General features: G+C 44.9%; 1 protein-coding gene across 2 annotated transcripts in view; it reads left to right on the top strand.

Moving 5' to 3' along the window:
* The window catches only part of LYK3 (protein kinase family protein / peptidoglycan-binding LysM domain-containing protein), a 101007-nt gene that overhangs the window by 38870 nt on the left and 43732 nt on the right, over positions 1-18405 (top strand). The window contains exon 3 of one of the 2 annotated variants that reach the window (XM_086813129.1): positions 13186-13473. The exons of the other annotated variant lie outside the window; for it this stretch is intronic. Coding sequence (XP_086669255.1) covers positions 13186-13473 — 288 coding nt within the window. The remainder of the gene's footprint in view (positions 1-13185; positions 13474-18405) is intronic. 2 annotated transcript variants of the gene reach the window in all.

Below are 18405 nucleotides of genomic sequence, written 5' to 3'. Positions count from 1 at the left end.
CCTTTCTCCTTCCCTACCAGACTATATATACTTCCTTGACTGGACTAGATTTTGGGCATTGTGGACTATGTACCATGCTTGAAATCAGTTGCTCTTATCTGGAAATTCTGTCCGGCTATTTGTTTATTTCCGGAGAACCCTTTTCCAATCCCTCTGAGATTCTCATGAAATTGGGGGCCTTTCCTTCCCAGATTCTCATGAAATCAGGGGCCTTTCCTTCAAGCAATTAGAAGTGTTTTCCCACTGTTTCTGAACTGAGTAGTAGCCGCCCCGATTTGGGACAACTATGAATGTATAATTCGTTTTTCTTAATGAGACAACGGTTTTACTAAAAAAAAGAAAATAAAAAGAGTCTGTTCGGAATGTGTAGGATAGAGCACAATTCAATGCTAACCAAAGCAATCTGGGAAGAAGGCCAAATGGTGTACTTGAGAATTCCTAAAGATTCTTAGGTAATGAGAGGACTAGAAAAGTTTTCAAGTTATCTCCGAGATATTCTAGACCATACTTAATCTTGAAAAGATTAATGAGGTAGCGTACAGATTGCATCTTCATGAGGGAATACATTTGTATCTAGTCTTTTATGTTAGTAGATTTAAATACAAACAGACGTGATGGCAGGGAGTGCAAGGTATGGACATGTAATTTGTGTGGATACTGATGATGCCAGGTTCTGCATGGCCTCTAGCTTGGGGGTGGCTTCCCATTGGATTTGGTTTGGAGCCTATGGTTGGGTGGCAAGTGCTAGCTGTTGGGAATCAAGGTCTTACTTGTGTGAACCCACTCTTGTGAGTGTGGTAGCGTTTGTGTGTGAACCACCTCTTGGAGGGGTTATAATAATATCTAGATATTTGTGTGTGATATGACATAAGCAGTGATCTCAGGAAAAGAACCTTTGTAACTCCTAAAGGTACATAGACTTCATTGAAGAAATGAATCAAAAGTCACATCATTGAGTCGTGTACTTTACCCTCTCTCTAGCAGTCTTCTCTCTGAAAACTCACCCTTTATCTCTTTCTGCTCCATGGCCATGGTTGCCTTCACCTTCAAGCCACCATAGCTTCACCCTAGCTGTGCAGCTCTACCATGAAATTTATTTAAAGTTTTTTTAAAAAAAGTTGCTTCTAAGGCGATGCCTTCCGCGTTTTGGCCTCCCCTACCATGCAGTGTTGCAATGAAATGCGTTTCATTCCATGTGAATGAAACGAAACGTTTCATAGGAAAGAAACACGTTTCTTTCATGATGCTGGGAAACCTACGTTTTTTCAACGTATTCTATCTAGAGAGCACGTTTTTCGAAAAAACGTCTACAGGCGACTGGGAAATTGATTGAAGGAGCTCCCGCCTTGCACAAATCAGCTCCTACCAGCTCCTCCCGCACTTTCGAGGTTCTGTGCCCGCCAACTCTCTGGTTGGTTGTGCTGATTTGTGCTTTTTTTCTTCGATTTTGTAAAAAACACACAGATTTTGAAATTTGGGGGTTTTCATGCCCTGCTTTTGTCAAGATGCCTCGCAGTAAGGATGCCATGTGGGCCCATGTCACTCCCCTATCTAAATATGGTGGTTCCGGCACACAAAAGTGGAAATGCAATTTTTGTGGGATTTGCTCAGGAGGGTCCATAATCCGTGTTAAGGCCCATTTCACAGGTTTAACTGGGGAAGGCATTGGTGCATGCAAACTTGTGCCTGCAAACATCAAAGCTGAGCTACAAGAATGGAAAAGACAGCAACTGACAGGACGCGGTTGTGGGCCTGTGCTTGAGGATATTGGGGTTAGTGAGGATACATGTGAGGCATCAAAGAGAACACGGTTGGGTTCAGAGGAAGATGCACAGAGCCAAGTAGGATTTGGGGGTGCTTGTAGTTCCACTCCCACGGCAACACGAACCCCTTTGCCCGCAGCACCCAAAGCCTCTCTAAAGAGAGCAAGCATTCAAGCAAGCATGCAAAGGCAGGCAATTAAAGATGCAACTAGAGAACTCACTAGGCTTTTCATCCAATGTGCTTTCACATTGTGTGCACACCACGATGGAAAAAGGCCATGAGGGCAATCAGCCGCATTGGATGTGAGTGGGAGGGACCCTCCTATGAGACCTTGCGCACTAAAGAGCTCAGAAGAGAGCAACAAGCAGTGGAGGTGGAGATGGAGCCATTAAAAGCCACTTGGAGCAGGTATGGTTGCACATTGTTATGTGATGGGTGGTCAGATATATGCAAGAGGAATGTGTACAATATTTTGGTGTCCTCTTGCAAGGGCACTATGTTTTTGCGTGCCATTGATGCATCTATGCCTGGGATAGTGGTGATAGGAGCATTTATATGGTCACACCTCCGCGAGGCTATCATGGAGATAGGCCCACAAAACATAGTGCAAGTGGTCACAGATAATGGTAGCAAATGTGTCTCTATGGGACGGATGCTAGAGGATGAGTTTCCACAGATTATATGGACTCCATGTGCATCCCATAGCCTAGACTTGCTCATTGAAGATCTTGCCAAGATTAGGTGGATTGCTGACATCTTTGACACTGCGCATAGCTTGGTGAAGTTTGTTACGAAGAGGCCCAATGTTTTGGCAATGTTTCGTGCCAATAGTGACCTTGAGCTTTTGAAGCCGGATTAGAGAGGCTCTTAACCAATGCACTCTCTTGACAGATGAGAGGTACTGAACTTCCAACTAGTTGCCTTCTTGTTGTAACTTGTAAGTTTGTTCGTACTATGATCTATCCTAGCCTATAGGAGTGAGCTAATAGCTTTGATCATTCATGGCTAATTTTCAGGGGGGTTGAGGACATTCGACGGGTTTGGAATGACCGGTGGGATTGGTTCCATAGACCAATCCACGTGGTTGCCCACATATTGCACCCTCTCTGGCGTAGTGAGGCCCAGTATATTAATGAAGAGTTGGAAGATGGATGGCAAGATGACATTCAGAACTGGACAGGAGGAGACGTGGAGCTCATGAGACGCTTGGAGGATGAGCGGCTAGTGTATCGGAATGCCAGCCACGCATTTGGTAGACAGACTGCATGCATGCGAGAGACACAGCTTCAGCCAGTCTCATGGTGGGAGAAGTATGGGATCAGTAGGCCTCACTTGGTGAGTACAACTCTAAAAGACAAGTCTGTTATTTACATAATACATTGATCAATGATGATTATACTTAGACTTTAGTACCTTGGGGCCTGTACTTACAAAGTTTTTGTACTTTAATGGCAGAAACGCCTCGCCATTCGAGTCCTCTCACAAGATTGCAGTTCGGGTCCTCCTGAGAGGAAGTGGAGCACATGGGCCCTCTTCCATACAAAGAAGAGGAACAGGTTGTCTACTGCTCAGTTGGAGCGGTTGGTGCATTGCCATTGCAATCTCCGCCTGATTGAGCAGTCAGGCAATCCGATAGAGCCTCGTCAGGTCAATGTCGATAAAATTGACATTGAGAAGATGAAAGATGTCTGAGAGATTCCTCACGAGGAGCGCGACATATATGCTATGTTGTATGAGGAGTTGATGGCACCTGCAAACAGTTGAGCCAGCATCATCCTCTTCTGAGGGTGACATTGAGTCTACCGAGGAGAGTACTGATGAGGACATCGAGGATGTTGAGGATTGAGTGCCCAGTTGGTAGTGCCCACACTCCATATTGAGGACTTTAGTCTTTGGGGCTATCAAGCTCCTCTAGTTTACTAATTGTCATCATTCATGCATGATTGCATCTTTCAGGCTTCAGCATGCTTTACTTTGTGTATTTCAGACTTCAGTTTACTGTTTTTGTATCAGCTCAAGATTCAAACTTTTTGTGATCACTTTGAGTGCCATTATTGAGTAGTTTCCATTATTGATGATGAAATCCAGATCTTGATTCTTGATGTTGCCAATTTGTTAGTTTTAATGTGTAAATGATGCATGTTTAATATTGTTTTGTAGGGAAGGCAACATATTTTTAACATATTATAAACCTGTATATAAATTTTGAGCCCTGTACCTCCCCTTTTTGTATGAAACGTTTTTGAAACTTTTGGAAAATGAATGAAACGTTTATGAAACGTGTGGCAACTATGCTGCCCATCTCCAACTAGTTCGCCATTCGTTGCGCTTTAGTACTACTCGCCTACATGTGCCTCAACATCTGCTCTTGCCTATCTATGCTTCTCCAGCACATCAACAGGCTGTGTCTGCGAATAGCACTACCCGACCCACAATAGAGGCCCTGGTGTAACATACAAACAAGAGATGACTGCTAACAGTTCTGACCACATGCAGAAGCGGCGGGAAGCTTTCTTGAGGCTTTGGAGGCGTGTCCCGTTTCTCACAAAGAGGTGGTGACCCCACTTGGCATTACAGACCACCTGTGTGGTTGTTCCTCGCCTCCCCCCCCGGCCCCGCGCGCTCCGCTTGTTTGAGATAGCCTTCTCCTCACAGAGCGGCTAGCCGGAGGAGGAGCGACTCTTCCCCCTTTTTGATCTTTCGATCCTCGCTCTTAAAAGAGGCGAGTTTGTATTTAGTCCTTCGTGGTTGTATCTAGCCCTTTGTTGGGTATTGGACTCACACACTCACACACACAAACCTGCATATTAGGGTTAGGTGCAGGGTAGAGAAGCTCACACAAAGAAATGAGAGAGAGAGAGAGAGAGAACCAAAAGTGTGGTATCCACAAAATGCAAGTCAACCCTTGCATGTGTGCCACATCCATATAATATAGAAGTACAAAATATTATATGTTAGAGTGTCCTTTCACACTTGATGTCCAAGGGGAAAAACCACATGGGAAAAAGTGCCCTTGGTTAAGCCCTGTTCACACATAGCACTACCATAAGTGAGCATATGCCTACAAATCCCCCCTGTAGTGGAAGTGTGAACCTGTACAAGGTAGCAGATCACTCTCTGTATGAGAGTAAGCCCAAAGCTTTGCGGAAAGCTTCAAACTTTTCTCGAGGTAAAGCCTTTGTGAATAGATCTGCAACATTATCCTGTGTAGGGCAATAAGATAAACTGATCTCCCCTGCATGTAGCCTCTCTCTGACATAGTGATAATGAATCTCTATGTGCTTGGTACGTGCATGAAATACTGGATTTCGTGCCACGGCCATAGCACTCTGGCTATCAGTGAGAATGGTGGTGGGTGTCTGTTGATACAATGTGCTTTCAGCTGGACTATTCTCATAACCTTGGCTGGTTAGATGAGCATGTATCTTATCATACCAAGCTCTTGGAGCTTGCTTTAACCCATACAATGCTTTGTGCAACCTGCATACTTAATGTTCCTCACCAGGAACTACAAAACCAATGGGCTGATTTACATATACTTCCTCCTGTAAATCCCCATTTAAGAATGCAGTTTTGATATCCAATTGATGCACTTTCCATCCTTTATGGGCAGCCAATGCAATCACAGATCTTATTGTGGTCATTCTCGAAGTAGGAGCAAAAGTCTCTTCATAATCTATTCCCTTTTTCTGGGAGTAGCCTTTAGCCACAAGTCTTGCTTTGTACCTGTCAATAGTACCATCAGACTTTCTTTTGACTTTGTACACCCACTTTGTGCCAATTACATGCTTGCCTTTAGGCAATTCCACAAGATCCCATGTATTATTCTTCATGATAGAAGAAATTTCAGCTTGCATAGCTTGCAACCAATGCTCATTTTCATGTGCTTCTTCATAAGAAGAAGGCTCTTCTGAATCAAAGAGACCACCCGTTGCGAATGCAGACTCCTCACGATGTACATTCAAGGCATGGCTGGAACTAGCCCTTGTTCTACCTGTGATGAGTGGAGCTGCAAGTTTGCTTTCTTGCAAAGTTTTCAGCAACCATCTTGGCACTGACTTGGCTGTGTCTATGGCTGTTTGCTCTTCCCTGACAAGATCTTCCACTTCTTCCACAGAAGGGGGCTGAATGGCTGGCTGGTCCACATCTTCTACATGTGGATTTTCTTGTGTAGGGGCTGGCTGATCTGAATCCCCCCTAATTGCAATGGGTAAAAGTCCATCAAACATGTCCTGTATGCCTGTATCATTGCTTTTATACAAGCTGACCATGGGCTGTTCTGAATTTTCAGCAAATACGACATCTCTACTCACAAAAATCCTTCGTGTAGTTGGATTATAAAGACGGTATCCCTTGCTTTCATTGCTGTAGCCCACAAAAATGCATTTAATTGCTTTGTCATCAAGCTTTGTTCGGAGTTGTTCTGGCACATGTGCATATGCCAAACACCCAAATGTACGCATATAATCCACTGTTGGCTTTCGGCTATACCAAGCCTCAAATGGTGTTATGGTTTTCAAAGCTTTTGTTGGACACCTGTTCAACACATGAGTTGCACACATTATAGCTTCCATCCAAAATTTGTGAGGCAACTTTTGTGCTTTCACCATGCATCTTGCCATCTCCATGAGAGATCTATTTTTCCTTTCAGCTACACCATTCTGCTGCGGTGTATAAGGCACAGTACATTGGTGTTTGATGCCCTTTTGAAGCATATAATCCTTGAATGCATTTGACATGTATTCTCCACCTCTATCGGAGCGGAGTGTTTGGACTTTACATGCACACATATTTTCAGCCATTGCTACAAAGTGTCGAAAGCATGTAAACACATCTTCTTTCGCTTTCAAAGGGTAAGCCCAAGCAAACCTGGAGTAGTCATCAATGAATGTGACAAAGTAAAGATGCCCCCCTATGGATGGTGTCCGCATTGGACCACATACATCACTATGTATGAGCTGTAATTTACTTTCAGCTCTAACAGCTCCATCTTTGGGGAATGGTTTCCGATGCATCTTTCCCAAAATACACCCCTCACATACATGTCTTGGCGGAGACTCAAGAGGCGGCATATTATCAACCATATGATGCTTCTGCAAAAGCATCAAACTCTGAAAATTTACATGCCCAAAACGAGCATGCCATAGCTCTGCATCATGTATTGCAGGAGTGTGGGCAGCCACTGTATTTGCATCATAAGTGCACTTGTCATAGCTGTCCAGCTTATACAAGCCTTTGTATCGTGTTCCAGAAGTGACTATTTCATAACCCTTTGATGGGTCTTTTACCAAACACTTCCCATCTTCAAATTCAACCTTTAAACCTTGGTCGTTTATGGCTGAGACGGAGAGCAGATTTTTCTTTATCCCTGGAACATACAATACATTTTTCATACATATATTGGCACCATTGGCTGCAATAAGTATGACATTACCAATTCCCTTTTACTGGATATGTGGTATGATCTGCACATGATACAGTGCGGCCATTTGAAGCATAAACCAAGTGCTGAAATACATCTTTGCATGAAGTGATGTGGCTCGAAGCACCACTAGCAAAATACCATGATGCATTCTGTCTGTCAGATGCAATGCAAGACATATCAGTGTCTGAAGCACCTGGTGTGTCACTAGTGCATGTGACCAAAAAAGTGTACTCTTCCTGGATTACATTAGCTGATTGCTGTGCTTTGTCATCCGAAGAGTCTGCTACTGCATTGCCTGCTTCTTTCTTTTTCTCTTTTGCAATCCTTTTCCTACATTCATTGATGTAGTGTCCAGGCTTATGGCAGTAGTGACATTTTCCCTTCTTTTTGGGCTTGTTTGCATCCCCTTTGTCAGACTTTTCACCACTAGAAGAGGGCTGTCCATGACCAGCCTTGCTAGACTGTTGTCCCCCATGCTTAAAGCTCTTTGCTTTACCCTTATCCTTGGCTGTAAATGCCTTTTCTCCACCACGGTTGCTCAATATGTTTGCTCTTGTTTGCTCTTCCTGCAAGAGTAAACCTACGAGCTCTTCAAAAGTGACGGGATCACCACCTCCTCTCATCGAGAGGTTGAGAGAGGTGTGAAAGCCCAAGTAGAAAGGCGGTAAAGAATGAAGAGTGTTGGTGACCATCTGTCTATCTGGGATAACCTCATCAATGTTGAGCAATTGTTCCTGCAAATCTTTCACTTTGGTGAGATGATCTGCCATAGAGTCACCCTCATCCATAGAAAGAAGATCCAATTGCCTCTTCAAGTAGGCAACTCTTGCTTCGTTGCGTACCTGATACATTGCTTCCAATGTGTCCCATGCAAGCTTCGATGTCTTGCATGAACGAATGTGTGGAATAATAGTCCTTTTCACTGAAAGGGCTATCAATGACATGGCCTGTGCATCTCTAGAGTCCCATCTCTTCTGCTCTTGTGTGGGAGCAGGATCTGCATCAGGAGCTCTTTGAGCACCTCCCCTTTGAGGCGTGGCTGGCTGAATAGTATGTGGGCGTGTGTCATCACCACACACAATACCCCAAAGCCCTTTGGCTACCAGCAAATTACGGATCATAAAACTCCAGAGGGAGTAGTTAGATCCATCCAGCTTGTCCTCCTGGGTGAGCACACCAAATACATCCGTAGCATTTTGTGCCATGTCAACAAAGTATAACTGCAAGCAAACCAAGCACCAATGTGCACTGCCAGGCAACCAAATGTCCTGCGCAAATGTATGCCTGCAAACCAATTCAAGTGTAAACCTGCACCAAATTGTCCAATTACACTCAATGTGTATACATACGCGACAAATCGCAGCTGTAATGCCCAATTGCATGCTCCAACTAGAAAATCCCCAATTTTTATGCACTCCAATTGCTTCAATGTGCATCTAATTGGCCAATTTTCACAAAAGCCCCAAATTTCTGCAAATGTATGAGCTTCAATTTGCCAATTTTGACCTCAATTTTGAAAACCCCCAAATTTCTGCAAATTAGAGAGGTTCAATTTGCTGATTTTGACCTCAATTTCAAAAACCCCCAAATTTCATCTGTAATTTTCTTTTCAATCTGACTTGCACAGTATTCATTGTCTGCAAAATCGGCATATGACCTGCCCTGCAATGGCTGCAGATTTTGTATTTGAGTTTGATAAAAAAAATTGCACAGAGAAATACCTTCCTGCAGGGGCAGCAGGCTTGGAGCAGACAATCAAATAGAGTTGACGGCGGGAGCCGGTGGAGCTGTGCAGAGCTGCAGGTGTCGAGGAGAGCAAAGCTGTAGACGGTTGCAGTCGTTGCAGGTGGAGGCGTTAGAGGGAGTGTTGCAGGGCGGCGGTTTGCTGTGGGCAGCCGACGGGGAAAAAAGCAGATGGGCGCTGGCTAGGCAGCTGGTGCGAACAGCAGAGGCGACCTGGCAGGCGGAGTCGGGCGCTCAAAGCAAGGCGAGCACGGAGGGCTTAGGGAGCGCTGGGCGCTGCTGGGCACGGTGATGTCGGGCGAGCAGGTCTGAAGCGGAAACCGCTGTAGTCGCTGGCGGGAGCGAGCCGGAACGGAACGTCGAGCAGGGACGGACGTGAACAGGACGGAGGGGCAACGCCGTGTGCACGGAACACACCGTTGGAGTAGCGCCGGAACGGAACGATGCTGACGACGGGCTGGAAAGCGGGTCGAGACGACCTGAACCGAGACGCCGGAACCGCAGGACCGACACGTCGGCCGGCGACTGTGTGACCCTAGGTGGCGGCAGAAGCGGGCGCCGGGTGGAGGTGGAAGAACCGCGGCTGTAGATGGCGGCGCCGCCCGCGAGCTGGGCGGCGGTGGTGGGCTCCCCACTAGTGCCGCCCGTCTCTGGCGGCCGGACGGCTGAGCTCCGATGGACGGAAATACAGCGGCGACGGAATCTGACGGACGGAAAAACGCAGGCGACGGAATTTGGCAGCCTGTGGATGGAATTTCACAGAAATTTTTCCAGCAGCAGTTTTCCAAGGCCAGCTCCCAGCTCCCAGCTCTGATACCAAATGTTGGGTATTGGACTCACACACTCACACACACAAACCTGCATATTAGGGTTAGGTGCAGGATAGAGAAGCTCACACAAAGAAATGAGAGAGAGAGAGAGAGAACCAAAAGTGTGGTATCCACAAAATGCAAGTCAACCCTTGCATGTGTGCCACATCCATATAATATAGAAGTACAAAATATTATATGTTAGAGTGTCCTTTCACACTTGATGTCCAAGGGGAAAAACCACATGGGAAAAAGTGCCCTTGGTTAAGCCCTGTTCACACATAGCACTACCATAAGTGAGCATATGCCTACACCCTTTGTGGCAGTTTTTTCATTAACTAACAAAAGGATCTTTTCTCGGGAAAAAAAAAGAAAGGACTGATGAGAGAGTGATTGTCCCACTATTTGAAGTAGTGAGAGCAACCTTACCGACTCCTTTTACTGGATACGAGGAGTTGTTTGCACATGTGGCTGTTCCTCCTTGAGGTGCAGACTCAAGTGAGGAAAATAAATCATGCTGAGAAGTAATTTACTTGCTAGCACCACTATCAAAGTACCAGACATGCTAAAACTGACATGCATAGGTGATGGAAAGAAGGATCCTAACTATAGTGCACATTGAATGCCCAATCATCTTGTGCATAGTTCACGGATTTCTTCTTTTCAGCACTTGGTGCTAATGCATCCGCCACAGCCATGCCTCACTCTTTCTTCCTTTTCTTCTCCAGCCTTTTCCTACATTCGTTGATGTAATGGCCTGTCTTATGGCAGGAGTTGCATTTGCCTTACTTATCACCCCTCTTCTCAGCATTCTTTCTAGAAGACTGGTTTGATTTTATCTTTGGCTTATAGCTGCTATGAGAAAAGGCTTTGCCTTTACTTTTTTGACTGGCAGCAAACCCCTGATCTCCTAGATGCATACTAGTTTGTTTTTGTTGAGATTTCTCTTCTTGCAAGAGCATTGCAACCAACCCATCAAAAGTAAGGGCATTGGGATTATCCTACATCATGAACCGTAGTGTAGATGCAAAACCTTGGTATGAATCCGGTAGAGCTATGAGAACATAGTCACAAGGGACGGGGGACGGGGACGGGGACGGGACGGGGGACGGCCATAAGTAGGGAACGGGGACGGGGGAGGGAACGACACTCAAAAAAATTTTTTTTTTCTACTCCACACTTATTCTACTTTGGAAGTACATCAAAATGAGCACAAATTTACACTAAAATGGTAAGCTTTTGAGTCATATTAACAAAATACGCCAATCAAAGAGTGAATGCATTGACGGTTGAGGATGATGCTATGGTTGAAGATGGCTTGAGCCTTGAGCAATGAGAGAGAGAGAGAGAGAGAGAGAGAGAGAAAGAGAGAGAGAGAGAGAGAGAGAGAGAGAGAGAGAGAGAGAGAGAGAACCTAGAGGCCTAGAGGCTTGGAAGTTGGAAGACTCAAGAGGCTTGAGAGAGAGAGAGAGAGAGAGAGAGAGAGAGAGAGTCTAGATAGTAGAGAGTAGAGCCTTGTGTGAGAGGCTTGGAAGTTGGAAGTTACTAAGTTAGAAGAAGCTTAGGGGAGAGAGACTAGAGAGAGTAGATACACTCATAGAGTGTAGCTCTCATGAGGCTTGAGGCTTGAAAGTTGAGAGAGAGAGTTGCTTGAACTTTGAAAACTTGAAGGGGTGTGTGTGTGCTTGTAGCCTTGTAGCCTTGTAGCCTTGTTCTTATATAGATATTAGATAGGCAAGAGAGAGAGGCAAGGGCAAGACTCGAGAGAGAGAGAGAGGCAAGGGCCAAGCCTCAAGGGCCAAGGCCCAAGGCCCCAAGGCTCAAGCCTAAAGGCCAAGCCTCAAGGCAAGAGAGAGGCAAGGGCCAAGGGCCAAGGCCCAAGCCTCAAAGGCTCGAGGCCTCGCCAAACGGCTAGAAACGGCCAAGGCAAAACGGCTAAGAACGGCCAAAAAAAAAACGAGTCTGACTGCGCGCAACGGCTCCCAGCCGTACTCGTTCCTACTGCCGTCCCCTTCGTCGTCCCTTGTGAGGGACGCCTCCAAGGGGGACGTCCGACCGTCCCCTACCGTCCCCGTTGTTGAACCGTCCCGACCCGGCGTCCCTCCGTTCCAACAGTCCGTCCCTTCCGTCCCCTGTGACTATGTACGAGAATAGTAGATACCAAAGAAGTGTCTGGATAGGTCTCATCAATATATGCCAGCTGCTCCGTGGGATCTTTAATGCTTGTGAGGAACTCATCCATTAAATGTTTCTCATTCATATGCTCGGACTCTCACTGCTTGTGCAAGCAGGCCACTCGTGTCTCGTTACACACTTGGTAAAGCGTAGCAAGCACATCCCAAGCATGTTTCACAGTTTTACACGAGCGAATATGAGGAATAATGCTCCTTTTCACTGAAACTGCCATTGCCTGTGCATCCCTGCCATCCCACTGGGCTTGTTCTGTTGTGGGAAGTGTGGAGGGAGATGCCATAGTTACATCAGAATTTGTATCATCATCCAAAGTACCTGTACTGTGTTGGCAAGATATGGTGTGTCTCGATGCCAATAACAAAATTCCAAAGCTCTTTGGCGACCAATACATGGCGCATCATATAAGACCACAATGGGTAGTTGGTCTCGTCAAGCGTATCCTCGGCAACAGAATAAATCCCAAATCATCACCGCTTGCCATTGTGCTTGCAAATAACTAATCTTTGACACAAAATGCAAATATCCCAACTACTTGTAGATACTGTCAATGCCTATTGAATGCAACCGAAATGGCTGCTAGTAGAGCCCTGATGACAATGATGATGGAAACCTGCAAAGTGTATGAAAAAGTATAGAATGTAAAGTGTGGAAATGATATTTAGTAGGAATGCACGAGACAAAGGAAACATGCCATTGTCACACCAACATGCTTTCTTTAACTAGATGGAGATAAGAAGAGCATTTCCTTCATGGTAGTTTTCTCTTACAAGAGATGGATAGAGAAGAAGCTCATGAGAGAAAGAAACCTACACTCAAACCTATTCAAGCAAGCGAACCTTCAAGGTTGCAAGAATCCAACAAAACACACAAGTAATTAACAGTAGAGAAGAGGAAAGCTTACAAGTATTCTATTGTAAGGGAATGAATGTGTATTAATATTAAAATTGACTTATATATAAACGACTAGTCTTCATGCAAAGCTGGACAAAACTTTAAAATAGTTCATTGGCACTAGCTCTACTCTAGGGAAACATGTACATTTTCACTTCTGCATTTGACATTAAGCTCACAGTAAGGCCGTTGGAGAAGTTTGTCAATTCTCCATTTGACATTAAGCTCATGGTAGGACTACTATATAAAGAAGAACGGAACGGATAGGTGGTGCACAACAAGATAGTAGCAAGGTAGCTAGCAAAGAGTAGGAAATCATAAATTATTTCCTGATCCTCCTGCTTTTGTTTGTATAATCAGAATCTTCTTCGAGCAGCAACAATGGGTTTCCACTCAAAATGGTTCTAGCCATAGTTGGAGGAACATGCTTACTGATTTTGGCTGCAGCTGGTGTGGTCATATTTGCTCGTAGGGTTGTGGTCAGCAGGCATGCCACTACTACAAATCATGGCAAAGGCAAGTCAAATAGAGACAAGGTGCAGAAATGGTATTTGTGTGGAGATAATAGCTTGAATCTCGTGGCATTGTGCCTCAAGGGAAATCCCGTCGTAAACAGAAGTGCAAGACGGCCGATCAGTATCTCTCGAGGTAGCTATTGTTGTGAATTTGAAACTATGCCCACTCTATTATATCAATTTTCATGGTTCATTGTCCTGCTTGTTCTTTTCATATTCTCAGTTGCCGGACTCTGTAAGTTCTAATAACAGGGATTCAACCCCACAACTTGGAAGCATAAGCCAGATTTCAGGGCTGCCTCCAGAATGGATTATGCTAGATACTGGATTCAAACCTCTAATGTAGGTAGATGGTGGATAAGCACTGTAGTGGTTAGTAACATAAACCCCTTCGAGCTGGTGGTCGAAATAGAACTGTGTGATAGGTAGCCTGATGTACAATGGCCTTTTTTGGGATTGCACATAAAAAACTCAAACTAATATAAGTACGACATTATCCCCACAGGAAGGGAGTTGGTGGTAAGATCTAGCATGCTGTGATTAAACCTTGAGATCCCACGACATAGTCAACTGTACTAGTGCCCTCACGAAAAAAGCAAGCCAGCCCCTTTTGAAATAGGCCGTTCAGATAACCAAGTGTAAATGATCTGCCCACATGCACGCCCTAAATCCAACGGAGGCCATATGTTGTAATGTTTCCTTATCGTCATAAGTCTGGCTGTCCTTGTTTCCTTAGGCTCCCACCTCTAGAAGTCTAATGCATCTTACCAACCTTTATTACTTGTTGATTTTAAGTTCTGGAATTTAAACTTACTTGTTGATTTTAAGTTCTGGGATTTAAAGCAACGAACCTTTTTAAGCTCTGAAATTTAAATCTCCTACTAGAAGGGGGGAGGAAAGTAGCATACTGCTATGTATACATCTTTGTCTGCCTAGGCATTTGAAGCCCGCTATATGTGGAATGTGCATCCCTATGTACTATTGATAGTACCTTGTTCATATGTGACGTGTATAGCATGCCCACTCCTCTTGATCCCTTAACTCCCCCTGACACACATGTCAATGCATTTGAGTTCCTAGACACGTGGCATATGCATCCCTTCGTACTACTCAATATACATTGTTTAAAAGTGACATTATAGCATGTCCACTCCTCTTTACCACTTGACCTCTCCTTAGGGCTCGGCTACTCATTTGGTGGATCACTGAACAGCTTTCTAGCAGCCCAGTTCAGACATGGGAGGTCTTCAAAGAGGTTTTATGCAAAGTTCTTGCCTCCCATGCTATGGAGATGATCGTGAGCAAGTGGGACAAGATAAAGGAGAAAGATAATGAGTATGTGCAGACATATGTGAACAAATTTTGGAAGATCTATTTGGAAGTCTCTCCATTTTTGCTACATGCAAAAGGGTGGACAGCATTCTAAACCCTTTGTGAAAGATGTAAAGAGTTGCGAGAAGGCTGAAAATACGCAGCCCAAGGATGCTTCTCAAAAAAAGCGCAAATTTAGCCTAACCATTGAGCAAAGGGAGCAATATGTGGAAGAGGGGAAATGCTTCTCATGTGGCAGCCAAGAGCATATGTTTCGTGAATGTCCTAAATGCAAGAATAAGGACAATGAGAAGCTGCAAAAGGCAAATGTGCATGCCATTCCTGATGTGCAAGGGAAGTCAAGAAATAATGACAAAGAGAGGATGGTTTGCAAAGCTTGGGGACAGCTCAAGGATCAGGTTGCGATTTTTATGTTTGCTGATTGTGCCACATATAACTTCATTTTTGTGGAGATGGCATCCGCATTGAGCATAGATGTAGAGGAGATGAGACTCCGTATTGAGGCGGAGGCTGCTTTTGTGGGAAAGCAAGTGCAAGTGACCCCTATCATTGCACATACATATCCATGGGTACCCTGATCATGAGAAATTCTTGGTTGCACCATTACAGGGATGTGATGTATTGCCGGGAAAACCGTGGCATCACGGCACCGAGCCACACAAGGAGAATCACTTTTATTCACAAGGGCCGCATGCATGTTATCGAGTTGGTCAAGAGGGAGACTCCATCCAAGTTGTATCTCATGCCCAGATTAATAAAGCAATGAAAAAGTGTGTTTCTGTGTACTTGGTTTTTGTACGTGACATTGTTAAATGTGATGATGTGAAAGTAGACACTGTTACGAGTGATAGGCTGAACCTTTTAGATGCATACAAGGATTGGTCAAGAGGGAGACTCCATCCGAGTTGTATCTCATGCCCAGATTAATAAAGCAATGAAAAAGTGTGTTTCTGTGTACTTGGTTTTTGTACGTGACATTGTTAAATGTGATGATGTGAAAGTAGACACTGTTATGAGTGATAGGCTGAACCTTTTAGATGCATACAAGGATTGTTTTGGAGATGCATTGCTAGGAGAGTTACCTCTTGAGAGACCCGAGAATTACCACATTGATTTGGTGTCGGGTAGTTCCCGGCCAAATAGACCCGCATATAGGGTAAGCGGAGTAGAGCAAGAAGAGATCATGAAAGAAGTGGCTGAATTATTGCATTGAGGCTTGGTTCAGCCAAGCTCTTGGCCATACTATTCACCTGCCTTGCAAGTGCAAAAGAAGGATGGTTTCTTCCACGTGTGTGGATGACGATACTTTAAACAAGCTTACCATTAAGAACCAGTTTCCAATCCCACGTATAGATGACATCCTCGAAAAACTTGATGGGTTTGCATGTTTCAGTCATATTGATCTTAAGGGTGGATATCACCAAGTGCATGTGGCACCACAAGATGTACACAAAATGACATTTAGGACATGATTTGGTTTGTATATATTTTTGGTTAACCGTTTGGACTTACGAATGCTCTGGCCACATTTAATAGAATGATGGATCACATTTTCCGTGAGCATGGGAAATCAAAGGTGTGTTTTTCGATGACATCTTGGTATTTTCCAAGAATGAGGAGGAACACTGCCAACATTGGGCTTTTGTGTTTGAAGAGCTTTGTAAGCACAAGCTCTTTATCAATGTGAAGAAGAGTGAATTTTTTCTCTCAGAGATTTATTATTTGGGACACATTGTGTCAAAGGATGGCATCAGGATGGATCCTGCAAAGATAGAAGCCTTCCGTACATGAAGTATGCAGCTTTTTGGGTTTATGCTCATATGACATGCGTTTTATCACGCACTTTGCATGGATTATTTCACCATTGCATGAGCTCACTAAGAAGAAGGTAGTATTCAAATGGACAGTTAATGAGAAAGAAACTTTCTTTCACCTCAAGGATGACATTATGAGTGGGCTTGTGTTAATCATCCTAGACTTGCAAAAAAACTTTCTTTGTGAAGTGTGATGCATCGAGAAGTTGAATTGGGGCCCTCTTAAATCAAGAGGGACATGTTGTAGCTCCATAACTCCGGTCATGAATTGAACGCTTGTCATCAACAAATCTGACCACTAGGCCTACCTTAGCAATGGCAGAGACTAACAACAAGTTCTTTTTAATGCGTGAAACAAACAAGACTTTTTAGAGAGTGATTATCCCACTGTTTGCAGAGCAGTGAGAACAACCTTACGAACTCCTTTAACTGTCTATGAGGAGTTGTTCGCACATGTGATTATGCCTCCTTCAGGTTTGCTCCGATGAAATTAGACAGGCACAGTCAAAATCAATGACGCTAAGAAGTAATGTGCCTATCAAAATACCAGACTGTTGGAAGGTTGGCGATTTCGAGCGTGTGATCTATGGCTAGAAGGTGCCTTGGATTATCCCATAAGTGAAAGCATGGGAAGTTGAAGAGCTATATATAGGCTAGAGTGGCACCTTGTCATAATCATCTCCTCCGGCCGGTGTTTTGGGAGGCAGCTCACCGGGAGATGGGAGCCCGGTGGAGGGATGCTGTAGTGTCCGTTGGGGGTGTTCGTGGAGCTCGATGGTGATGCGTCTCCTACGTGCGTTAGTCTTCCGCTCCGCATTCTGACATGGTATCAGAGCCCGGGCGTGTGTGGTCCTGGGCGGCTCAGTCGTGTGTGGTCCTGGGCGACCCCCCTCGCGCCTCGGTGGCTTGCGGAGCTCGAATCGCGAGGGAGGGTGTTGGAAGGTTGGCAATTTCGAGCGTGTGATCTATGGCCAGTGATCTATGGCCAGAAGGTGCCTTGGATTATCCCATAAGTGGAAGCATGGCATATATAGGCTAGAGTGGCACCTTGTCATAATCATCTCCTCCGGCCAGTGTTTTGGGAGGCAGCTGACCGGGAGATGGGAGCGTGGTGGAGGGATGCTGCAGTGCCCGTTGGGGGTGTTCGTGGAGCTCGATGGTGACGCGTCTCCTATGTGCGTTAGTCTTCCGCTGCGCATTCTAACATAGACATGCTAAACAGACATGCTAATCTGTCACACTAACATGCATACATCATGGACACAAGGGTCATTATTGCTGTCCACAATGAATGCCTAATCATCATGTGCGTAGCTCCTTGATTCCTTCTTTTCAACACTTGGTGCTGATGCATTAGACACAGCCACACTTTCTTGATTCTCCTTCTCCAATCTTTCTCTACATCCATTGATATAATGGCTTCGTTTCTAACAAGAAGTGCATTCTTCTTTCTTCTTAGACTTATCACTCCCCTTCTCGACATCCTTGCGAGAAGATTGGGTTGATTTTACCTTTCGCTTGTAGTTGCCTTGAGAGAAGGCTTTGCCTTTACCTTTTTGACCTGCAACAAATGCCTGACCTCCCACACACGTATACTAGTCCGGTTTTGCGGGGATCGCTCTTCTTACAAGAGCATTGCAACCTACACACATCAGGGCATTGGGGTTACCCTTCATCATGAGCTGAAGTGTGGATGCGAACCCTAGTATGAATCCAATAAAGGTGCAAAAATAGTAGACACTAATAGATTATCCGAATGGGTCTCATTAATACATGCAAGCTGCTCTTTAAGGTCTTTGATCCTTGCTAGAAACTCATCCATGAAACAAGGGCATTGAAGGCAAGAGCTTTGCGGGTGTGCACAGAGGGAGGGCTTTGTCGCGCACAAAGGCGAGGGGGGGAATGGAAGCAATGGAGGC

The sequence above is a fragment of the Cibotium barometz genome, chromosome 19 (genome assembly GCF_041138505.1).
Source record: "Cibotium barometz isolate CiBa-2024 chromosome 19, ASM4113850v1, whole genome shotgun sequence".
NCBI lineage: Eukaryota > Viridiplantae > Streptophyta > Polypodiopsida > Cyatheales > Cibotiaceae > Cibotium > Cibotium barometz.
The sequence above is the reverse complement of the archived record's forward strand: the minus strand, read 5'-3'. Positions and strand labels throughout refer to the sequence as shown.